The sequence below is a fragment of the Lutra lutra genome, chromosome 1 (genome assembly GCF_902655055.1).
Source record: "Lutra lutra chromosome 1, mLutLut1.2, whole genome shotgun sequence".
NCBI classification, from domain to species: domain Eukaryota; kingdom Metazoa; phylum Chordata; class Mammalia; order Carnivora; family Mustelidae; genus Lutra; species Lutra lutra.
The window spans coordinates 49,192,168-49,218,199 of NC_062278.1; the positions used below are offsets into that span (position 1 = coordinate 49,192,168).

The 26,032-nt window shown below is 37.7% G+C and overlaps 1 protein-coding gene across 2 annotated transcripts in view; it reads left to right on the plus strand.

The window, feature by feature from the left end:
- The first annotated feature begins 1,486 nt into the window (after window positions 1-1,486).
- TBC1D23 (TBC1 domain family member 23) overlaps window positions 1,487-26,032 on the plus strand; it is a 60,485-nt gene continuing 35,939 nt past the window's right edge. Inside the window, exons 1-2 of one of the 2 annotated variants that reach the window (XM_047723090.1) lie at window positions 1,487-1,729; window positions 24,763-24,874. In XM_047723090.1, coding sequence (XP_047579046.1) covers window positions 1,677-1,729; window positions 24,763-24,874 — 165 coding nt within the window. In that variant the 5' untranslated portion in view covers window positions 1,487-1,676. The remainder of the gene's footprint in view (window positions 1,730-24,762; window positions 24,875-26,032) is intronic. The other variant, XM_047723081.1, reaches the window with a different exon arrangement.

The window sequence follows — 26,032 nt, forward strand, 5'->3', positions numbered from 1 at the left end:
CCATGTCCCTAGGAGGACTCTAGGCCTCCCACAGAAATCCAGCTCCTCATTAAAATGCCTGATTGAGAAAGTTCAACCGCCAGAATTCACTCTTCGTACTAGCCAATCCTGATATGTTCCTGACCTCTCTTTCTTGGAGCATTTATTAGAAAGGGCTTACAACTGTGAATATGTTTCTCTTACAACTTAAAATTGTCCTTCTCAAGGACCTGAGAGTCATTTCTTTGAAATGTAATCATCTGGAATGATAGGGCGTATCTCCCAGCCTCTGTGGGAGGATAGAATCCTAACTTCAAAAACTGCCAACTAGCAGACACAGCTGGCATAATCACAATCACACTGGCTAACCCTTTGTAATTTTTCACTTCTTTGACTCTAATGAGCTCCCACTCTCCCTACTCCCTCATTCTCCCTTTAAAACCTCTAATCACCTCTGCACCAATTGGAATGGAGCTCCTCTCTTTCTCCTACTGTCAGTAGTTTCTGAATAAAATCTGTTTTCACTGCTTTAACTAATGTCTGGCTGTATGAGAAATTCCATTCCAGTTTTTCTATCTTTCCCCTTCATTTTTAAAAAGCACATAGGCACCTATTCATCAAACAGTATATCGTATTGCCCATTTTTAACACCAAATATAAATGACACCATACCTTACCTAACCTTCTGCAATCTGTTTTGTCCATTTAACATTATGTTTTTTTCAGATTTATTCATATTGCTACATGCCTTTCTACTTCATTTGTTTTGGTTTCAGGGCTTGTAAAAGCATTTCCCTAGGTTCATCCTCCTGCGCTTGTGCACGCCAGTTATGGACAAGGGGAGACAAGATGCTGGTGCTTCGATGTCAGTGATGTGGACCGAGCTTAGATGTGGAGGCCAAGGTGCCCATACTTGTGAAGAGGAAAAGAAGTAGGGTGGGAAGAGAAGAAACGTGGCAGTTCTGTTTGGAACTCCAGGAATTCTGAAATCTAAATTTGGATTTGATCTTCCAGGTTATTAAGAAGATATGTATCAAGAGGGTAGGTTGGAGCATATTTCCTTTGTTTTTAGCGCTTGTTTTCAAACAACTTTATATTCAGGCAGAAAGTACATGGCCTCCATTTGTACTTTTGACCGCGTCCCACAAATAGGGAGTGGGCGTGACCTTTCCTCAGACCCAACTCTTTCCGCAAAACCAGTTGTTACAGCCGGAAATGACTGAAATGTGGCTATCCTCCTACCTTCCACCTTCCTTGTGGCATTCCCCCCTCTCCTATTCTTCCCACCAGTGAGGGTTCCCAGTTCTGACTTTGCCAAGTAGGACGCCAAGAAGTAACGAAGAAGCCAAACGGACGCTAAAAAGCGACGCTCAAAGGGCCTTTTACCAGGTCACGCTCCCTCATCCAGCTCCGCCTACTCTCCCTACGCTCTCATTCCGTCCGGGCCCCCGGGGCATCCTGGGACACGTAGTCTTTGAAAGGGCAACAGCTTTGACCAAGTCTCCTCCCCCAAGCTGGCTTTCGCGGTGGAGTTGTCGTGACGTTGCGTTCCTCCCGTCTCTTCCCTCCTCCCTTTTTTTTTTTCCTCTCCAGAAGCTCAGTCTCAGACTTCCGAGAATCTTTTACGACGTTGGATCTCCGAGTCGGTCCCGGCGCCGGGTCCACTTTTCGGCAAAGTGACGTGGACGTCAACAGCAATGGCGGAAGGAGAAGAGGTCCTGCCAGAGCCAACGTCGAGCGGTGACGGCTGGTGAGTGAAGCCCAGGGCTGATTCTTATTGCCTTTCTATTCTTCCTTCTCACCGTCCTGCCCATCCCTGAGACACCAGCAGGCTCCAGCATGGAACGGGAAGACCCTTTCTAGACAAAGTCCACTGCCGTGCCCCGCCCCCTCTGCCGGCCGGGTTCTTTCAGCCAATTCCGTCAAGACAGAGCGGCTAAGGCCCGATTCCAAGGGAGAGGGGTGTCACCCGGGTACTGGGTCTCAGTTCGGTCCTCCGCTTTCGTTAATCGGTTTCCAAAACGTGCTGGAGAGAGTGGCTTCAGGACTGGGTTTGGCCGGAATACGTGGCCCTGGAAGTTAGAGTAGGTTGGTTCGGAAGGAAGTTTCGCGGATACAGATGTTAGGCACTAGAATACCATTTGAAGACAGGACCCTTGAAATGACCACCGCAACCTTTGCCTGAGAGGTTGAGAGACATACTCAGGGGAGGATCCCTCCCACAGAGTTGAGCTATTTTTTATTCTAGCTTTTATTTCTTGTTTTGCGTTTCAGCAGTTCCCATTATTCTTCTCACACAAGTCGTCTTTTTTCTTCTGATCACTTTCCTCACAGCTCAATCTTTACAGCTTTGGATGCTTTCTGGACGTAGCTCTTGCTGCCCCAAGCCTTTGCATGCTTACCTGACATACTCCGAGTTGTGGAGGGGGGAGGGACTTGCAGTAGTTTTCGGTGGAGTTTGTGACCCAGTGTCGTTAATCTTTGGGAAGGGCTCCTCTTTTTGAAATAGTGGATCTTTACAGAATATTTTTAGGGACATTAATATCATAAAAAAAAAGATGAAACCTTCAGAGGCTTTTTGAATTTTTGTATTTAAGTATGTTGACCACATGTATTAGATAGTTTTAGATTTGCTTTTTCATCATGTGACATGTATACAGCTCATGTAATAAAGCTGTTTGCCTAAAATTTATACAAGACATTTTAGACATGGATTTTAATCCTGAAGTGGAAATCATTGAAAGGGATAGATAATAACTGAGAAATTCAACTTTCAGTTAGCAGACATCCAGTATTACCTTAGTGCATGCATGTACTCTCCAAGGTGTAGGAGGAAAACTTACCGGTGACCTACATATAGTTTCTTTTCTCAATTTGCTTATATTAGAGCTGTGACAGTTACACTCAGTAACAAGGTAAAGTTGATCCAGCTCTTTGGGAATGTGAGTGAAAATGTTACGGGATTTCAGGGCGGGACAGAAGCCACTTGCATTTGCAGTTATTGGAGAAAGCTTCACGGAAGCAAAGGTATTAGAATTAGGCCTTGAAGAATCAACAGGATTTAGACTGGTGTTGTCCAATAGAAATATAATGTGAGCCACATATGTAATTTAAATTTTTCTTTTCTAAGTTTTTTTTTAACTTTTTTTTTTTTTTAATTTATTTGACACAGAGAGAGATCAGAAGTAGGCAGAGAGGCAGGCTGAGAGAGAGGAGGAAGCAGGCTCTCCGCTGAGCAGAGAGCCCAATGCGGGGCTTGTCCCAGGACCCTGGGATCATGACCTGAGCCGAAGGCAGAGGCTTTAACCCACTGAGCCACCCAGGCACCCCCTTTTTTAAACTTTTTAAGTAATCTCTACACCCAGCCTGGGGCTTAAACTCACAACCTGAGATCAAAAGACACATGTTCCACCAACTGAGCTAGCCAGGTGCCCTGTAATTTAAATTTTCTAGTAGCCACATTAAAAACTAAATAACGATAACAACAACAAAAACAGTTGAAATTATTTTATTATATCTAAAATACTATTTCAATATATCATTGCTGGAAGAAACCAATTAGATAATTTTATATCTTTTTTGGTAATAAGCCTTCAAATTTCAACGTGTATTTTTCTTTTAGCCTACATCTCAATTGGATCTAGCCACAGTGCAGATGTTAAATAGCCACACATGGCTAGTGGCTAACATTGGATAGTGCATTCAGAGTAACAGATGGGAAGGGCCTCTGAATGGAGTAATAGTGTGAGCATGGACATAGGCAAGAAAACTAATGATTGTTTGGAGAGTGAGGACTAGAACTTCATGAAATTTGTTGTCTTGGAAGTGTTAATTTTTTATGTCATAAACTGGCTTTATTCAGCTCACTCACCGTGAGAAATGTTTCTAGAGTTAAAATATCTTTGAGAAGTTCTTAGGAGGATTGTGAGTATGAGTCTGATTCACAGAGGCAAGGAACATGGAATTAATGGTTGTTAAAGGTAGCATTTGTTCTCTTCTAGGGCTACTGTACCTTTTGTGTGGCTTTTAGTTTTTGCTGTTTTTATTTTCATGAATGGAGGAACCCCGAGGTGTTCTTTGATTTCTGCTCTCCTTCCATTCTCATGTAATCTTTCTCCCTTTTCTCCACTTACTCCACTTTGGGTTGTCCCCTCGGAGTGAGTTTGAATATAGTCAGAGAAGACATTTGGATTTGGAGTCATAGATTTGGAAAGCCTCTGTTCTTAGACTGGTAAATGGATTGTTATGGAATGGGAGGGTTTACTCTTCCCCCAAAAAAGTCACTTTTTTTTTTTTTTTGGAGAGAGAGTAGAGTGTGTGTGTGTGTGTGTTGGTGGTGGGGGGGTTGGTAGAGGGGCAGAGGGAGAGGCAAAGAACCTTAATCTTAACCAGGCTCCTCGCGGGGCTCCATCTTATGACCCTGAGATAATGACTTGAGCTGAAATCAAGAGTCACTTGCTTAACTGTTTGAGCTACCCAGGGGCCCCAAGTCACATTTTTATTGTAATTTTTCCTGAAATGTGTTATATATCTCATTGCCTAACCTGAACTTAGCTCAGTGACTTAGGGTCATTCAGTTTACAGAGTTAAGTGTATAAGAAAAAAACTAGGTCCCTGTCCTCAAGGAATTTGTGGTCTAGTTAGAGGAGGCACATTTAAGAATATCAATTACTGGGGCACCTGGGTGGCTCAGTAGGTTAAGCCTCTGCCTTTGGCTCAGATCATGATCCCACGGTCTTGGGATCAAGCTCCGCATCGGGCTCTCAGCTCAGCAGGGAGCCTGCTCCCCCCCCCCCCCCCCCCCCCCCCCGCCTGCCTCTCTGCCTGCTTGTGATCTCTGTCAAATAAGTAAATAAAAATTAAAAAAAAAAAACTAAAAAAAAGAATATAAATTACTATTATACTTTTGTAATACAGTGAGACCTATCTAGGCAGAATGGGTAGATAGTTGCTATGTTAAATGAATGGCCCCATACAACCATCTCTTTTTGAGATTGCTTTTTGTTAGTTTTTTCTGTTTTCTTTCTTTCTTAGTAGTATTTCCCAGTTTGTTCTTAATCTGTGATACTAGGTAGCTAACTGTGTTAAACCGTGTGTACATTTGTAAAAAGGTTCAAGATGGGGCCCAAAGATCTTAAAAGTACAAGATAATACTTACTCATGTATTTTCAGTTATGTTCCAGGCCAGTGCTTCTCAAAATTTAAATGTGCATTACAGTTACCTGGGGATCATGTTAAAATGTAGATCCAGTAGATTTGTTTGGGACCTGAGATTTTGTATTTCTGACTGGTTAGCTTCTAGATGATGGCAGTTCTGCTGGTTCATGGACCATATTCTTTAGCAAGATTCTAGTTGATGTATAACTTGAAATGAGTTAGCCAGAGGCATTTATCTCTATATATTTCAGTTCTATTTTTTCATCTAACACATTATGCTGTAATTTATCTGATTATATGATTTATCATTGCTGTTTACATAGTGAACTTCTCAAGGGCTGTGGCTGATAGCAGGTGGCTCAGTGGATGTTTATTGTCTGAGTGACTTTTGTAAAATCATGTGCAATAACATACCAACCTGTCATTTCATATACCTTTTCTAACTCCATTGTTTTTTTTGACTGTGTAATTGCTTGTACACTCACCTTTTATGAAAAACCAAAGATACCAGAAAATAGCTCTCTAACTTTCTAAAACTGCAGCCACACAAGCTCAGAGGGTCTGGAGAAATCCTTTAAAAATGTTTATAGCGAGTTTGAAATTATTATTATAAAATTTTTTTTTCTATTAAGTCAACTCTACTCCTAATGTGGGTCTTGAGCTCATGACCGTGAAATCAAGAGTATCATGTGCTACTGACTGAGCCAGCCAGGTGCCCACGAGTTTGAAATTATTTAAATTTAAACAAGCTACTGCTTTGTAAAAATCAAACAAATGTTTAATTTTTACAATTCAAAGTTTGATAATTATCGTCTTGGTATTGAAGTAGTCAGCCTTGAATTTGAACAAAAGTTTCTCATTTTCTGAGGCTTTCTTCCTGACATAAGGCCTAAACATCTGAAGTCATAATTTAAAAAATGTTTTTTCTTTAGATTTTAATTTTACAATTGTTGATATTCTGCGTTCAGTTTAAAATTATTGTAGAGTATATACTTTAAAGTAATGATTTTAATTTATTGCTAAACTTTTTAAATTATTGCTAAACTTTTCTTAAAATTGTAAAAGTAGCAGTTTGTAAAGAAGCTTTTATTTTTCATTTGAAATGTGAATAGAATTGTCTTGGGAATAATAGGGTCTTTTTCAAAGTTCTGTGCACTTTGTAAATAGTGTTCTCAGTGCTTCCCATTTCATAAGCATTGAAATATGAGGAGAGATTTAAGGAGTAGGTGATTGCAATTTCAGAAATGATACAATCAATAAAGAAATACATTTAATATGAAAGAGAATGGAACTTGTTGTTTTAGAGGAATATTGACAGCTTGTGGTTCTGGGCAGACTGGATATTACCTTACAGAAAATGAAAAAAATGAAAAGGAAAATAAAACTTACTGTTTTGAATTAGGGGTTTTAAAGTGACAACTGTTTGGTTTTGTAAACTAGAATGCAGACAATGATTAGAAATTAAGAAGATGTAAAAAAAAGAAATTAAAAAGACATTTTGTTTATAGTATTTACATTAATGTTTTTCTTATAATTCATATTTTACTTTTTTTTTTAAGATTTTATTTAGTTATTTGACAGACAGAGATCACAAGTAGGCAGAGAGGCAGGCAGAGAGAGAGGAAGGGAAGCAGGCTCCCTGCTGAGCAGAGATTTCAAAGTGGGGCTCGACAGACCTGAACTGAAGGCAGAGGCTTTAACCCACTGAGCCACCCAGGCACCCCCATATTTTACTGTTTTTAAAGGTAATTCCTAAATAATAATTCGCTTCTAGGATTTTACTCCTTTGGATTGTAGTACCTGGTTTTTGCATGCCAAAAAAAAAAAAAAAGTACTCAGTTGGTTTACTTTCCTTTATTTGTGCTTACTGAAAAGAGTACAGGTATATTCCCTATCTTAGAGGCAATTCAGGAGTACCCTGTTAAATGTGCTGCAATACACAGCCAACTTATGAGTAGGTGTCTTCTGAACAGAATTGATGAACTATGTGTGGCAAATCATTTCTGCTGCTTACACTAAAATATGGATTCTACTTGGAATAAACTAAAAACAGCGACTTCTCTTATGTATCAAAAAGCAAGCCAGAGTTTAGCAAAGCATTCAGCAGACATTAACTAAATTCTGGTTATATTCAAGCTGCTATGTAGTGTTTTAGAAAAAATTTGAGACAGATTGAAAACCAGAAGCCACAAGTTGCATTGTTCTGACTTGCTTGAATAGGATTATACAGCTTGAAAGGGGACAGTGCTTGAAGTAACTTACTTAGGTATTGAGAATTATGAATGGAAAATAAATCAGTCCCTCATGTTAGACTTACAAGAGCAAATTGTTTCTTGTGGAAATGCAAGAACAGTAAGTTAAGAGCCAGTTTAAAAAAAAACCTATTTCCTGGGGTATCTGGGTGGCTCAGTGGTTTTAAGCCACTGCCTTCGGCTCAGGTTATGATTTCAGGGTCCTGGGATGGAGCCCCACATCGGGCTCACTGTTTAGCGAGGAGCCTGCTTCCTCCTCTCTCTCTTTGCCTGCCTCTCAGCCTGCTTGTGATCTCTCTCTCTGTCAAATAAATAAAATCTTAAAAAAAGAACCTATTTCCTGAAATTTTAAGTCTGTCTGACCTTTGACCTGAGCTAAGAAAATGATCAGTAATTAAATCATTAAATCATTGAATCATGTGTTTCAAGTTTCCTCTCTTTTTCTTGAGGGTTAAAGGAGTTTTTTCTTATCCTTAGGCCAATACAGCATTTCATAGTTGGATAGAAATGCTGTAGTGTGTGCTTTTCTTGCTTTAAAGCAGTTGTTACATAAAACTAAAAAACATACATAAAACATATGTTACATAAAACATAAAAACTTGCTGTGGTGATATTTAATAATTTTAGCAGGATATAAGAAAATACTATATGTTTTTATAGGAATTTATCTCAATGTAATGCTTATATTTGCTATCTTGTTTGGCTTTTACAACAGTTCCCCTTGAGAAGGGGAAGTTATGAATTATTGTAGTTTTCTGGTTAGAGATGAGAAGACAGGCTTGGGATGGTCAGATGACAAACCTAGTTAGTGGAAAATCTGGGACTTAAACTTCTGTCTCTTTCAGCTCTGTGCCCTTTCTAAAGTTGATTGCGTAAATATTATGTATTTCACATATACTTGAACAGACACCTATAGAGAACCCAATTAAAAATATGGTAGTCCTAGAGTACATGGGTGGCTCAGTAGGTTAGACGTCTGACTCTTGGTATCAGCTCAGGTCTTGATCTCAGGGCTATGAGTTCAAGCCCTGTCTGTGTTGGGCTCTACTCTGGGTGTGGAGCCTACTTAAAAAAAATAAAAATAAATAAAAATTAAGATATGCTAGTCCTATGCTCAGTCTGTGATTTGAAAGACACAGTAGTCTAAGATGTGCATTGTTGAACATATGTATTTATCTATGGCACCTGTAAAGCTATAAGGATATGCATAAGCTGTATACCACTTTGTCTGTCTTATATGCACAAGAAGGGACAGTTCATGACTGATATGGTGGGATGTGATACAGAGCATTGTATACTATAGCTTTAAACCTCTTTAGTTTTCACAATATATTCTCATACCCTTGCCAAAATAAATAGATTAGTTTTTGATCTTGAGATATTATGCTTATATATTCACATTTAGATATATATATTCACATTTAGATAATATGTACATATCTGAAATGTATTTAAATATATTTAAATGTATTTGTATAATTATCTTAAATATATGTTACATGAGTAATATATATACCTATATTATGTATAAAATAGAATTTTTATTTATAGTCTGTGAAAACATAATAGTGATACTTAATTAGAAAATAGAAGTAGTTATACAGTAAATTCATCAGCTTAGTAATTTTTCTTTTGTTTTATTCAGGGATATTGGAGAAACAAACTTGATTTTTCGTTCTTTTTTCTTTTTAAAGATTTTATTTATTTGAGGGGGGCACTTGAGAAGGGTAGTTAGGAGCAGAGGGAGAGGGAAAAGCAGATGACCCTCCCTCCTGCTGAGCAGGAAGCCTGATGCAGGGCTTGATCCCAGGACCCTGGGATCAGGACCTGAGCTGAAGGCAAATGGTCAACCGACTGAGCCATCCAGGTGCCCCAAGAAACTTGGTTTTAAAATAACTCTCTTGTGGTTACTTTCCCCTTTCAGGAGTTTCCTTTTTCTTTTTTTTTTTTTTTTTTCCTTTTAGGGCGTTTCTGGCCCCTGTTTTGAAGTATTAAGGTGACCCATAGAAGAATATATTTATCTCATATGGTGGTGCAATTAAATACTAGCAATTCTTGAGCTTTATATTGTAGATTTTATTTAGATTTAACCACTGATACAAAAGTAACTGAGATTCTCTTTAATCAAATAAATTATTGATGATTGCAATGCAAGTTAAAAAAATCTATTGTGTGGGTTACCTGGGTGGCTCAGCGGGTTAAGCTTCTGCCTTCAGCTCAGGTCATGATCTCAGGGTCCTGGGATCGAGCCCCTCATCGGGGGTTCTCTACGCCGTGGGGAGCCTGCTTCCTCCTCTCTCTCTGCCTGCTGCTCTGCCTACTTGTGATCTCTGTCTGTCAAATAAATAAATAAAATCTTAGAAAAAAATCTATTGTGTATTTCTTTGCCAAACTAATCTCCTCTGGCAGGGTACCCTTAGAAAGACATGCAGTTTTATCACCTCATTTGTAGTAGTGTTCCTTTATTTTCTAATATGGCGGTTTCAAGGACAGGATTATTGGTAGTGTTTCATTTCTCATTACATTTTGGATAAATTGGAAATTTGTGATAGAAATAAGTAATTTGCTGTTTTATGTTGACTTGTGTTTTCATCCCATTCTTTCTCTTTGGTAAAGGGCATACTCTATTTTCCAAATAAACTACTGCTTTGGTGGGGTGGGGGAAACCTGGTGCATTTCTTTGTGCAATAAAAATGCTAGAAAGTCGGGGTGCCTGGAAGGCTCAGTTGGTTGAGCATCTGGCTCTTGATTTCAGCTCAGGTCATGATCTTAGGTTCCTGAGATGGAGCCCCACATTCCATCGGGTTCTGCACTCAGCAGTGAGTCTGTTTCTCTCTCCCGCTACTGTGTATGCCTGCACTCTCTTCCTCTCTCTCTCAAAAATAAATAAATCTTGAAAAAAAGAAGTACTGGAAAGTCACCTCTTATGTATAGAAAAGAACAGTTTATTAGGAGCTTTTTATTTTGAGGAAGCGTGAAAGAGGAAAGGGTGTGGAGCACTCTTTATAAAGTCAACTTCCCATTAGTAAAGAAGATACTCTTTAATTTTGCAAGCAAAGTCTTACAGCAAATGCATTGCAACATTATACATAGAGTAAAAGTTAAGAGGAGCTGCTTAAGCTGCTTTTTTTTTTCTTTTGCTTAGGTAAAAATTCCTGAGTTTTTTTGTAGCAGAAGGGGCGTACCCCATTGGTAGCATTGGTGAGATTTGATCTGCATGGATTATGGATAAAAAATAAGTCTGAAGATTTAAAGCATCTGTTCCATTTGTAGTTAGTTAATTCTAGCAGTTTACAGAGCAGAGTTCTATGATCTCTGTCTCCTTTGCCTTTTGCACACTGCTTAAATAATGTAGATACCATGTTTGTTTGGCTTGTCAAGAATAGAGGACTAACTTTATACTTTTTTTTACTTAGCATAAAATCCTGCTTAAATATAATTTCTGAAGAGGATGTATCATTTGGTAAGGGAATCTCCCAAAGCTGCTTTTGTGGATCTGATCCTGACACAAAGTTTCACTGATATATTTTTTTTTCCAAAAGCTGGTGAATGGGATTTTTCTTCTCTTTGCATTCAAATATACATCTTGTTAAAATGCTGTAATAAGTGTGTCTAATTCTGACAAAAATCCAGGTAACATCAAGATTTCACAATTACCATATTGTGTTCTCACAGATTGTAAGGTAACATGGTAATTTCTTAATATGTCTCATACTGTTTGTTGTTAGAAAGTTTTGATGGTTTGATGGGCACCTGGGTGGCCCAGTTGGTTAAGCATCTAATGCTTGATTTGGGCTCAGGTCCAGGTTGTGAGATGGAGCCCCACGTCAGGCTCCATGTTGGCTGTGGAGCCTGCTTGAGATTCTCTCTCTCCCTCTTCCTCTGTGTCCCCCAACCCCACTCACCAGCTTGCTTGCTCTCTCTCTCCCAAAATAAATAAGTAAATAAAATAAACCATTTTTTAAAACAAAAGTTTTGATGGTTCGAGATTGGTATTTAAAAATAGGTTACACATGGGGCTCCTGGGTGGCTGAGTTGTAGAGAATGGGACTCTTGATCTTGGAGTCATGAGATCAAGCCCCACATAGAGCTTACTTAAAAAATATATAAATAAATAAAAATAAGGTACACAGTACATATAGTGGTTATTGAACTTCATCCATATCTACTGTAGGTGTGAATGTGTAACAAAGTTGTCTTACTTCCATTTCTACCGAATAGCACACAAAATTTTCAGGAACTAATTAAGGAGTATTGGTGTGGTAGTAATTTGTAACCAGTTTGCTAGCAATAGTAGCAAAGTAAGTTCAGACAAAGCTTTTGATGCTGATGTGTCAGGACCTGGGCATTAAGACATAACCAGAAATAAGGTGGCACAAAGTAAGTCATGGAACTACAACTTCACATGTGCAGCTTGACACTGTTACACAATCTGCTGGTACTTAGAACTAGTTAGCTGGTCATTTTTGAGTTTTCAGTAATTGATCAGAGGCTTGTGCCTGGATGTAATATATATGTGGTCAGGCTGGCCTGTCATGGTTTAATCTGTGCTCATAGTGATTTACATTCTGGACAAATCAAAATAGGCTGCACTTCAGAAGGAGCTGCTCCCACCATTTTTGAGTGGGTTTCAGATAACAGGACTTAACAATAAAACTTGGAATTGCCAGCTAGTATATAGGCTACATGAGAGCATGACTTTTTGTTCATTGCCTCCAGTTCCTCACACAGTGGCTAGCAGGTGGTGATGCTCTATATATATTTATTGAAGGTATGAATAAAAGAGTACTTTGGGCAGGGAAGGGAAATTCATAGCAAGGGTTAGAGAGAAGTATAGGGAAGTAACGGAAACTTAAGGAGAATGTTTTAAGGAGAGAATCTAACTTTGCAGAGTATGTAAAGAGGACAAGGACTGAATTAGATGATTAATGGCTTTTTGGAGCAATTACAGTGTAAGGATGGGATTTGAGTGAATGAGATTAAGTAGAGATGAGTGGTGACTACTGTTTACAAGGAGTTGAACTGGAAAAGGAGGGGAAAAGAGGATTTTGAAAGGGAGTAGGTCATGTATAGGACCTGTTAAATAAGCGAATGTGGAAATATTTGAGGAAACAATAATCACAGTCTATATTGTTCTTTATATTTTTGAGCGCTGTAAGTTCTGAGTCCATTTTATCTCTTGGCTCTGTTTAATACTGCTGGCAGACTCAGAAGTTTGAGTAATAGCCAATGCAGTAGAAATAACATGTTTAATATGTTTACATAGCAGGCTTTGGGCTTGTATTGATTACCTTAATAGCGCAGCTTTAAAATTTTTATTTTTAGTGAAATAATATATCTTAGGCCCCGAAAACTTTAAGATACCAAATTAACTTAAAAATTAAAAATTTTAAATTAAAAATTGGAAAAAAATTGATAATTGTTTTTTCTCTATAGTTTCTCTGTACTCTTTGAATTTTGGGTGATTAACATATATTCTAGGTCCCATGTGGTCTTTTTTTATAGTGGATTAGATTTTTTAAAAATTTAATTTCAGCTAGCCAACAATAGTACATCTTTAGTTTCAGATCTAGTGTTCAGTTATTTATCAGTTGCATATAACATCCGATACTCATCACATCATGTGCCCTCCTTAATGCCCATCACCCAGTTACCCCATCCCTGACGCGCTACCCCTCCAGCAACCTTGTTTGTTTCCTGTAGAGAGTCTCATGGTTTTTCTCCCCCTCTGATTTCTTTCCATTCAGTTTTCCCTACCTTCCCCTATGATCCTCTGCACTGTTTCTTATATTCCACATATGAGTAAAACCATATGATAATTTCTTTCTCTGATTGACTTATTTCATTCAGCATAATACCCTCCAGTTCCATCCATGTTGATGTAAATGGTAAGTATCTATCCTTTCTGATGGCTGAGTAATATTCCGTTGTGTATGTGTATATATACATATACACATATGTGTGTGTGTATGTGTGTGTGTGTATACACTACATCTTTATCCATTCATTTGTTGATGGACATCCCAGCTCTTTTCACAGCTTGGCTATTGTGGACATTGCTGTTATGAACTTTGCAGTACAGGTGCCCTTTGAGATCACTACATTTGTATCTTTGGGGTAAATACCTATTAGTGCAATTGCTGGTTTATAGGGTAGTTCTATTTTGAACGTCTTAAGGAACCTCCATACTGTTTTCCAGAGTGGCTGCACCAGCTTGCACTCCCACCAACAGTGTAGGGGGTTCCTCTTTTTTCACATCTTTGCCAACTTTTGTTGTTTCCTGTCTTGTTAATTTTAACCATTCTGACTAGTGTGAGATGGTATCTCGTTGTGGTTTTGACTTGTATTTTCCTGATGCCAAGTGATATAGAGCATTTCTTTATGTGTCTATTGGCCATTTGTATGTCTTCTTTGGAGAAAAGTCTGTTCATGTCTTCTGCCCATTTCTTGACCAGATTGTTTGTTTTTTTGGGGTGTTGAGTTTGGTAGGTTCTGTATAGATTTTGGATACTAGCTCTTTATCTGATACATCATTTGCAAATACCTTCTCCCATTCTCTAAGTTGCCTTGTAGTTTTGTTGACTGTTTCCTTTGCTGTTCAGAAGCTTTTTATCTTGTTGAAGTCCCAATAGTTCATTTTTGCTTTTGTTTTCCTTGGCTTTGGAGACATGTCTAGGAAGCAGTTGCTGTGGCTAAGGTTGAAGAGGTTGCTGACTGTGTTCTCTAGGATTTTGATGGATTCCTGTCTCACATTCCGGTCTTTCAAAAAGGATTAGATTTTGGGGTGCCTGGGTGGCTCAGTTGGTTAAAGCCTCTGCCTTCCGTTCAGGTCATGATCCCGGGGCCCTGGAATGGAGCCTGGCATAGGGCTCTCTGCTCAGCAGAGAGCCTTCTTCCTCCTCTCTCTCTGCCTGCCTCACTGCCTACTTGTGATCTCTGTCAAATAAATAAATAAAATCCAAAAAAAAAAAAAAGGATTAGATTTTAAGGATTTGGAAAACTGGTGAAGTTGATTTGGTTTATTTGGTAGACTGAGAGGCTTCATGGGTAAAAATTTTTTTTTCCATTCAGAGAACATCCTGTCTAAAGTTAGAAATTTATCTCAATATGCTCAGGTGACAGGAGTGTTATTCTGAAGTTGAATAGGCTATGAGAAATCATACTATCTAATAAGTTCCTGGGAATGATTACTAATTGCTTAATTCTAGGGCTTTTTCATTATTTTGTATGAATGCCTTCTATTTCTTTAAAAAACATTTATTGAGTGTTACTATTGCCTTTAAATATTTATCCTTAACTAAGTGAAGAGTGACTTAGTGTTCCTACATACATGTTTTCTTTTTTCTGTGTTTTATTATTGTTTCATTTGTCTCAGGATTTGTGTCACGTGTACCCGTAAATGGTTCATGTTAGCAACTACTGTCTGACAACTACAGTGAAGGCTTCATTGCCTATGGAGACTATCCAGAAAGAGAGTTGAAAAGGACAGATTCAGGCAAGCTGTAGGCATTAAGATGGAATGGAAAGAGGAGTGGGAGGGATACACTGGTAGAACAGAAGATAATTCATATGCTGTGTGAATACTTCCCACCTCTTGCTTCATGGTACTGGTACTATCTGATACTATCCCCATTTTATAGGTGAAGAATACGTTTGTATTCTAGGTCACATAACTGTTAAGTGTATAGAGTCTGATGTCACATTTTCTTTTCTTTTCTTTTTTTTTTTTTAAAGATTTTATTTATTTATTTGACAGAGAGAGATCACAAGCAGGCAGAGAGGCAGGCAGAGAGACAGGAGGAAGCAGGCTCCCTGCTGAGCAGAGAGCCCGATACGGGACTCGATCCCAGGACTCCGAGACCATGACCTGAGCCGAAGGCAGTGGCTTAACCCACTGAGCCACCCAGGCGCCCGACACATTTTCTGATTTAAAAAAAATTGTATATTATTTTCTCTGTAATATGTTTCCTCAAGGGCTTTATATTCTCAGTTTCTTGGCGGTCTTGCTATTGAGCTGCCATGCAACTGTTTAGGAGTTTGTTCCTTTCCCACAATGGTGTTAAAGGAACTGCTACTAACTTGAGGAACTGAAGAGGCGAGGAAGTTCTTACCTCTTAACCTAAGGTGTGGCTTGAATCCTTCATATGATAAATTCCTTCATTGAAATGGTAAATGAGGGCTTGACACAGTAGCTTCATTTGAAAGCCCTAAATTAAAGCACCTTGATCCAGTTACTTCTTTTGTAATGTTTTTATTGACATATAATTTATGTACCTTAAAATTCAGCCATTTGAAGTATATATGTAGTTCCGTGGTTTCAGTATATTTATAGTGTCAGGCAGTCATCACCATGATCTAAGTTTAGACTATTTTTATTACCCCCAAAAGAAACCCCCTACCCATCAGCAGTCTGTCTAATTCCTTGTCACTCCAGACCCTTGACAACCACTAATTCTGTCTGTACATTTGCCTGCTTTAGATATTTCATGTAAGTGGAATCATATAATATGTAGCCTTTGTGTCTGATTTCTTTCACTTAGCATGTTTTCAGTTTTTATCAACATGTTACATGTATCAATACTTCATTCCTTTTATTGCTGAGTAATATTCCATTGTATGAATATGTTATATTCTATTTATTCATCAGGTGATGGACTTTTGGTTTCCTTCTACCTTTGGCTATTATAAATAATACCTTCATAAGCACTGATGTACAAGTTTTTGTTGTCTTTTAAAATATATTTATAAAACATTAAATATATATATTTAAAATATATTAAAACATATAAAATTATATATATTTATATAATATATAACAATTAAGTTTTACTTATAAAACTTATAAAATGTAAAATATGTGTAACATTAAGTTTCATCATTTTAACATGTGCGATTCAGTAACATTAAGTACATTCACAGTTACGTACAGCCATCACTCACCACTATCCATTTCCAGGATTTTTCATCATTCCAAACGTATGCTTTGTAACTAATAAACAATAACTTCCTATTCACCTCTCCTACCTCTAGCCTTGGTAACTTACATTTTCTATCTCTATGAATTTGAATATTTTAGGTACCTAATATAAGTATAATCATATAATATTTACTCTTTTGTGACTAGTTTATTTCACTTATCACTTGTCTTCAGAGTTCATCCAAGTTGTACCGTCTGTCAGCATTTCCTTCCTTTTTAAGGCTGAGTAATAGTTTCATTGTATGTACATACCACATTTTTTTTTTTTAAGATTTTATTTATTTGACAGACAGAGATCACAAGTAGGCAGAGAGGCAGGCAGAGAGAGGAGGAAGCAGGCTCCCTGCTGAGCAGAGAGCCTGATGCGGAGCTCCATCCCAGGACCCTGGGATCATGACCTGAGCTGAACACAGAGGCTTTAACCCACTGAGCCGCCCAGGCGCCCTTATATACGACATTTTGTTTACCCATCCATTGGTAGATATTTGGATTGTTACCACTTTTGGCTATTGTGAATAATGCTGCTATGAATGTGGATGTAGATATAACTGTTTGAGTCCTTGTTTTTAGTTCTTTTGGATATATACCCAGAAGTGGAATTGCTAGATTATATGGTAATTCTCTAAAACTTTTCAGTAACTGCCAGACTTTTTCCATACTGGCTATTCCATTTTACAATCCCACCAGCAGTGCACAAGGATTGTAATTTCTCCACATCCTTGTCCTTTTTTTGATGCTGGCCATCTTAATGGGTATGAAATTTAGTGTGTCCTTTTGATATTAGCCATTATATGCTCACATTTTGTGAATATGAAATGGGTATCTCATTGTGGTTTTGATTTGAACTTCCCTAATGGTGTGCTCACTTCAGCAGCACATATACTACAATTGGAATGAACTTCCCTAATGGCTAAAGGTGTTGAATGTCTTTTCATGACTTACAGGTCATTTGTATATTTTTTTTGAAGGAAGAAGAGTTGTCAGATTCCTTGGAAAGGTTAAATTAAGGTAACGATTTGGATATTAGGCAGGAAGTGGGGAGCATAGCGAGAATGTCCCTGTGGAGGGGTAGGGGTGAAAGAGGGAGGAGAAATGATGGGGAATAAAAGAGGGGGAATTGAGGGGAAGATGAGGGAGAAATAGTGACATATATTGTTGAGAATTTTTTCCAGAGAGCTTTGTTGTGAAAGGAACAACCAAGAGTTTGGTAACTAGGTGGAAAAGAAAGTTTGGAGGAGCTTTTGTGGTGGTGTTGATGTTGTTTCTAATGCTGATATTGACCATATTGGAAAAAGAGAAAGTGGAAGATAGGAGAGAGGGGATGATTGGTGGCACATGGCTTCACAGGAGTTCAGGGGAAGAGAGAAGACCCAGGTGAAGTTACCAGTGTGAAGATTAGAGAAAAGATACATAGATGTCTGTGCATAAAGGAAGGGCAGGAATGATGTCTGGAGATCATGGTAAGTTGCTTCTGTTTGTTTTTGGAGAGGGGCTGAGATCAAAGGGAAGAGAAGCCTGCTGGCCTATATTTTTTCTTTCAAGTCAGATGAGGTAAAGTGGCTGTGTAGGGGTTCTGAAGAATGTGGTCAATAGGAAACTTTCAGCCAGCATTGATGCCAAGCAGCTAGAAAAGATGGTGAATTTATGATAGTTTCATAAAGTTGTCTGAATTAATTTTCCCATGAAGTCTTTATTGAGCCAAGTATAGGAACAAAAGAAGACAGAATTGGTTAGATTAACCCAATGCTGAGAATGTGTAGCTTTAATGAGGCAGGAGGACAAAGAGTGACATTTAGGATGTCAAGAATGTGCTTAAGGTCTTAGGCCATGGAGTTAAGACAGAGGACAAGAAGTGAAGCGTCATTTTTGTTTCTTTTTTCTTGTAAATATTTGCTCATTACAGACTACAATAATACCCTCTCCCCCCCCCCCCCAAAAAAAGAAAAGAAAACAAGGGACACATTAAAACTGTCCTATAAGCACTCTACTTGAAATAAACATTTTAATAGCTTCACAGTGTGTGTGGAAAAGAGTGGGTGGGGAGTGAGGATAGTGTACTATTTCTCTAACACATATATGCTGTATGTTAGTTTTAAAACTGCCCGCTTTTTAACTTACTATATGTCATTAATATGATAAATATTTTCCATGTCATTAATTGTTTTTCAGCATTTTGAATTGTTGCCTGATAACTCCATTTACTAATATAAATCAGTTCCTCATTTTAAAACAGCTACAATGTAGTTTTCATAGTCATAATAAGCACTACTTTGAACATGCTTTTAGCTGAATAATTTTACTCATTCTAAATTATTGCTGACTGAAAGTGTATACATGTTAAAAAGGAATCCATAAATATTTAAATTCTTCAAGCAGTACATACAAATATAAGACGTAAATATACTTAAGGGTTACTGACTGATGCTATGTGCAAAGTAAATGTCCTTCCCATCTCATTTCTCTGAAGTAGCCACCTTGCACAATTTTGGTTTTTGTTCTAATAGATACTGACATACCTTTGACCCACTTTTAGTCCTTAGCAACTACTGTTTTCTTTCTGTCTATGAATTTGACTATTCTAGGTACCTCAAATAAGTATAGTTGGTACAGTATTTGTCTTTTTGTGATTGGCTTATTTCACATAGCATAATATCCTCAATATCCATTCATGTTGTAGATGTGTCAGTTTCTTTCTAAGGCTGAATGATACTCCATTTTCTGTATATACCCCATTTCATTATCTGTTTATTCACTGGAGTATATTTGGGTTGCTTCCACCTTTGGCTATTGTGAATAATGCTGTTATGAACATGGCTGTACACATATCTGTTCAATGTTCTAGTTCCTGCTTTCACTTCTTTCGGGGATAGAATCAGAAGTTGCAGTTGTTGGATCATATGGTATTTCAATATTTTAATTTTTTTAAGAATAGTCATACTGTTTTCCATAGTGGCTACCCCATTTTACATTACCACCAGCAGTGCACAGGGTTCCAGTTTCTTCACATCCTCACCAACACTTATTTTCTGTTTTTGTTTTTTGTTTTTTTTTTTAATAATAGCCATCTTTTTTTTTTTTTTTAAAGATTTTATTTATTTATTTGACAGAGAGAGATCACAAGTAGATGGAGAGGCAGGCAGAGAGAGAGAGGGAAGCAGGATCTCCGCTGAGCAGAGAACCCGATGTGGGACTCGATCCCAGGACCCTGAGATCATGACCCGAGCCGAAGGCAGCGGCTTAACCCACCGAGCCACCCAGGCGCCCTATAATAGCCATCTTAATAGGTGTGGTTTTAATAGACTTGATTTTTAAATTCTTCCAGACCTTCTTAAGAATAAATAGTTAATCATATGTATGCATCATACACTTAACCAGTTGAACTATTAATATTTATGTTCAAATTAAGAGATAGTCATAAATCCAAAAAGTTAAAAACAACTGTAATACCCATTAACTGATGAATGGATAAATAAAATGCAGTAGAGGGGTGCCTGGGTGGCTCTATCGGTTAAGTGTCCAACTCTTGATTTTGGCTCAGGTCTTGCTTTCTGGGTCTTGAGATCAAGCCCCAAGCTAGACGTGGAGCCTGTTTGGGATTTTCTCCCCCTCTCCTTCTGGCCTCCCCCTGCCCCAACTACCCCACTGTGTGCATGCTCAGTCTTATGTGCTTGTGTTCTCTCTCGTGTACATGTGTGCACAAAACGAAATAGTAAAATGTATATACAGGCAGTGCAATATTATTTAGCAATAAAAATCATGTACTGATACATGCTAAAACATAGATAGACTTTGAAAACATGGTAAATGAAATAAACCAGACACAAAGACCACATAAATAAGATTCCATACATAAGATGTCCAGAATTGTCCTCCTCCTGTCTCTCTCTGCCTGCCTCTCTGCCTACTTGTGATCTGTCTGTCAAATAAAAAAAAAAAAGAAAGAAAAAAAAGAAAAAGGGGTGCCTGGGTGGCTCAGTGGTTAAAGCCTCTGCCTTCGGCTCAGGTCATGATCTCAGGGTCCTGGGATCGAGTCCCGCATCGAGCTCTCTGCTCAGCGGGGAGCCTGCCTCCTCTTTCTGTCTCTCTCTCCCTGCCTCTCTGCCTACTTGTGATCTGTCTGTCAAAAAAAAAAAAAAAAAAGATGTCCAGAATTGGAGCACTGGCTGGCTTAATTGGGAGAGCATAGATGCAACTCTTGATCTTGGGGTCATGATCATGAGGCCCCATGTTGGGTGTAGAAATTACTTAAAAATGAGTAAACTTTAAAAAATAAAATGTCCAGAGTAGGTAAATGTCTTGAGACAGAAAGTAAATCAGTGGTTGTCAGAGGCTGGGAGCAGGGTGGGAGGAGTGGAGAGTGGCTGATAATGGATATGGAGTTTTAATGCAGAAAGATATACATTTAAAAAAGGAGAGATGAACTAAGTCTTGTTTTCATCTCTTGTTTGGAGTACGTCCAATTAAAGTTTTCATCAATTTTTGAAATTATAGGGAAAAGAAGTTTTTAGAATATGGTTAGGGGAAAAACAATTTAGAGAATAGTGTAGGGGCGCCTGGGAGACTGTTAGTTAAGTGTCTTACTTCAGCTCAGGCCAAGAGATCAGGATCCTGGGATCAAGCCCTGCATCAGGTTCCCTATGAAGCGGGGAGCCTTTTTCTCCCTTTCGCCTGCCCCACCACCCCCTGCTTGTGCTCTCTCTCTCAAATAAATAAATGAAATATTTAGAAAAGTGCAATATACAGGCGGCCCCCCCCCCATGGCAGGTTTTCTGTGACTCTTTAACTTTTAGGAACACAGCATATATAATCTAGTTGCTTTTAAAAATTATAATTTCAGGGGCGCCTGGGGGGCTCAGTCATTAAGTGTCTGCCTTTGGCCAGGCATGATCCCAGGCTTCTGGGATCAAGCCCTGCATTGGGCTCCCTGCTCCACAGGAAGCCTGCTTCTCCTTTTCTCACTCCCCCTGATTGTGTTCCCACTCCCGCTGTCTCTCTGTCAAATAAATAAACTCCTTAAAAAAAAGTTATACTTTCGGGGCACCTGGGTGGCTCAGTGGGTTAAAGCCTCTGCCTTCAGCTCAGGTCATGGTCTCAGGGTCCTGGGATCGAGCCCCGCATCGGGTTCTCTCTGCTCAGCGGGGAGCCTGCTTCCCCCTCTCTCTCTGCCTGCCTCTCTACTTGTGATCTCTCTCTGTCAAATAAATAAATAAAATCTTAAAAAAAAAAAGTTATACTTTCATATGGATTTGTTTTATGGCTTATTCATAAAATAATTATGTACAGAATTTCAAATTGAATTTATTAATCCTAGAAGCAGTTAGAATCCATGTTTAATTTGGTAGTGCTTGAAAATTCATATTCCCCCCCTTGCACCACCATGCCTTCTTAACTTTCATTGTCCAAATGCTTCCGTATGCTAGAAGTTCCTATCTGGCTGAAGAAGGAAAGTCTTATTAATTGCTAGCTTGAATAAGCATTAAACTAATGTCATATGAATGTCGTCACATTGTTTCCTTGCTATAATTCTAGAACAATGTGTGGGTTACAATGCTTAGATTAGGTGATTTTTGCCACAGAACAAAATCTGTGGTGAGGGGATATTCTCTTTTGCCAGAACAAAATCTAGGTGAGGGGATATTCTATTATGTTTTATTTAGGTTTTGAGAAAATATGTCATTGATAGATCATCAGCAGTAACCTATAGTATCATACTAACAAATACGGTTTTAGTGTCACAAAAGAGATCTGGGAAGAGATGTATTTCTGTTACTTTGCAAACCCAAAGCTTTGAATTTGTTTTGCCATGAGCCTTCTGAGCAAAATAGACAATTATTTTTCAGACTTAACTAGTATAAATGGACAAGGCCTGTACTTTTCTATTTTAGGACCTGCCTGAGTGTGCAGTACATTTCTACCAGTCTTTAGCTTGTGAAGTCAGTAAGAAGCCACCGTCACCAAAGAAGATTTAAAAAATTGTAATCCACCCAATTATACTCCACCAGACAGGTGTCTTGCTTTTGAATGTTAGGTATTGCATAGTCAAAAATAGAAGGAAACTTGGGTTTGGGGAAGGAAAATTTTGTTTAAGAGCTAAGTGCCATAGAGTTTCTATCTTTTGTTAGGAACTTGAGCCTTATATGAATTATTTAACTTCACTATTTTCAACTGTTTTCCTGCTTTAGAAGTGCATTTGTAATGTTGAAGGTATGATAACTGAACTTTTTGAATACCTTGTTCAGAAGATAATGTTACTTTTAATTACTTAATTTGTGAGAAATTCCTTTTACTACTTAGGTTGGAGCATTTTCTGGCTTCTTGCTCATGGTTGCACTGCTGGAGACCACATTTGTGGTTCCCTGGGAGCAGCATCAAAGAATCCAATAGCAGCTGTATCAACAGGGATATACTTGTACATTATTATGATTTAAAAATGTTGAGGGGTGGGCATTTTGCCCAATACTGACTTTGTTGGGAATAGTAAGGGATTTGGCACAGTTACTTCAAAAAGAAACCAAGGGTTTTTGCACTGAAAAAAGGAAAAATTCTAATTCTTTATTTATTTTGTAGAAGAGTTCTATCTCATGCAATGGTGTTTTCAGTTCATACATACTTTATCATTAAAAATATAGCATTTAAAAAAATACAGCATTCACTCATTTTCTTTTTTTTCATGGTTGCAAACAATCTTCCAAATTCTAATAGGCTCTCTCATACATTTTGGCCAGAAGATAATAGATAAAACCCATTCTTTATCAGCTATAGGCCTGAACCATTTCTCAGCAGCTGACTTGAAATCTCTTTCCCTCATTTTCTCCTCCAACACTTTGGTGACTATATAGCAAAAGAACAAAATGTTTCTTGCAGGGTTACTTGTTATTTTCTTGTCCTTATGAATTTGTAGTAGCTTTGTTAAGAAAACTCTCAAGTTTGATCACTACATTTGTGTTGAATATGATCCCAAGTGATTACATTTTCATTTAATTCCTTCCTCTTAAGAGGGCAGCACTTTAGTAAACTTACACTTCTTGGGGTGCCCAGGTGGCTCAGTCAGTTAAGCATCTGCCTTGATCGAGTCCCGTATTGGGATCCCTGCTCATTGGGGAGTCTGCTTCTCTTTCTCCCTCTGCCTGCTGTTCCCCTTGCTTATGTTCTCTCTCTGTCAAATAAATAAAATCTTTTTAAAAATTTATACATTTAAACTAATATTTTTGGAATCGTATCACTACGGGAAATTTACATGGTCTTATTGAGAGGATGTGGAATGGGAGTAAATTATTTTTCTCAAAACCACCTACCCACACAAAAATTTGATAAAATCTTGGTTTCCTGATGATAGTAGGATACTATCTTTTTGGCTGCTTTCAAGAATTTTAGAAATTACCTGATGGAATTGTGGATTTTTATTTTTATAGATTTTTTTTAATGTATTGAATATTTAAATTATACAGTGTGAAATTTCAGCTTTTGAGAATTCTGAGGGAATTAGTTATTTTAAGTGGCTATTTCATGGCTAAAAATCAATTTATAACATTTGTGAAAGTTTTTTTAAAAAATGTATTCTTTTTAACTATATACAATTTATTTTGTGTTTAATTTTCTCTTTAAATGTAGTAGACTGAGCATAACTGCTTGATGATTTACTTGATAATGTTATATTGTTTTGCTTTAATATATAAGGCAGTGATGCCATTAGAGCTTTTTTGTTCCTGTAACATTAATTGGACGCTATAAGCCAGGTACTCCTCTAGGTGTTATATTTGTGTAACTTATGTGCTAATATTGCAGTGCTTTGAATTCTTGGCGGAATTTTATGATTTCTCCTCCTTGCCACTATTTAGCATAATATTAGGTACATAAATTCTAGAACCTGACTGCTGAAGTTTGAATCTTGGCTCTAGTACTTACTTGATAAATGTCATAAGCTGTATAACTCCTCTTTGCCGCACCTTCTGCATATGTAAACTGGGGCCAGTGATGATTGTAGTTACTTCATGGGGTTGTGAGAATTAGAAAAACGCAGGCATAAGAGTTTGGAACTGCCTGGTACAAAGATAGTGCTATATAAACTGTTAGTCATGACTACTACCACAAATAGTGCTATTACTGTGACTTTTCTTCAGTGCTGTCAGCTTGCTTGCCCTGTTTTCTCTTTTTAAATTTCTTTAATCTTAGAAAACATAACTAAGCTTGTTAGAACTAAATGCAAAACAAGAGTAAATTGCATGAAACCTGAGATTCCCTTTCAAGCAGATTAAGTGCCTTGTATGCCTTGGCATTGTGTTTTGGCTCCTGAGAACCTTCTTTTAGTAGACACAACCTTTAACAGGCCATGCTTATAAGTGAATCTTGAATAAGAAAAAATAAGTAAAATTGATCTATTAAGGACTTGTTTTTTAGGGAAAAAGATCTTGAAGAAGCTCTGGAAGCAGGAGGTTGTGATCTTGAAACTTTGAGAAATATAATTCAAGGGAGACCACTGCCTGCTGATCTGAGGGCCAAAGTTTGGAAGGTAACTGGAAACTAAAACAAAATGTAATCACTTAAGAATAACATTTGAGAATTTTATGTTCACTTGTTTAAGTTGTAGAAAACTTTATCGTCTTATGAGCATGCTGCATCTCAATAATTTATTGAACAGAACAGCTTACTGAAATGTGTATTTCTGTCATGTGTGGTTATTTAATAATTTAGGTTTTGGAAGGCAGTGTTTTTCTTTTGTAGTTATTAGAAATGATGTTTATGAAGATTGTTAAATGAAATGGGACAATGCAGCCAATGAGTAAAATAGGATTTATAATTGCAGCTGGAATTACCTTAGCTATGTTAAAGACTAGATGGGGAGGGTATATAGGTCTTTCTGGGTGTTAGAATTACAGGATATTTTACTTTGCTTTATTTTCCTCTTCAGCTGTTCTCCAATGCATGTGTATTACCATTTTTTAAAAAATTTAAATTAAGATTTTGTTGATTGCAAAAAAAAATTCATCTTTGTTAAAACATATAAGCATAGGATAAGATGAAAGTCATCTGCTACCACCTATAGGTAAAACACATAATTATGTCTTGGTATATATGTTTTTATTTTTTATTCTCTGCACATATATATGTAACAGAAGTGGAATTATAACTGTATATAAAATTCTGAATGTTTTATTATAGAAATTTAAAACACAAAAGTAGAGACTTGTCTAATGAACCCCCATGACCTGTCACTTGGCTTTGTTAACATTTGGCCAATCTTGTTTGATTAGTATCTCCATCTTTTCCTCCCTACTCCACCTGCTGGATTATTTTAAAGCAAATCCTTGGTAGCACACTGAAGCACTTTACTATGAAAGTCTAGAAGATAAAGACTCTTTAAAAATAAACATAATACCGTTAAACTGAAAAAAACCCAGTGAATCCTTAATGTATCCTCACATGTCTGAAGGAACGGGGGCTCTTTCTGGGGTCTCTTTTATAAGGACACTAATTCTATTATGAGGGCTCTACCCTCATGACCTAATCACCTCCTTAAGGCCTCACTTCTGTATAACATCATATTGGGGATTAGGTTTCAACAATGAATTTTGAGGGCAGGGGACACAAACATTCAATCTATAGCATTGATGATGTTTGCTTGAAATAAATGTTATTCATTGGTTTGATATGAAGTAGTAAAATTTAA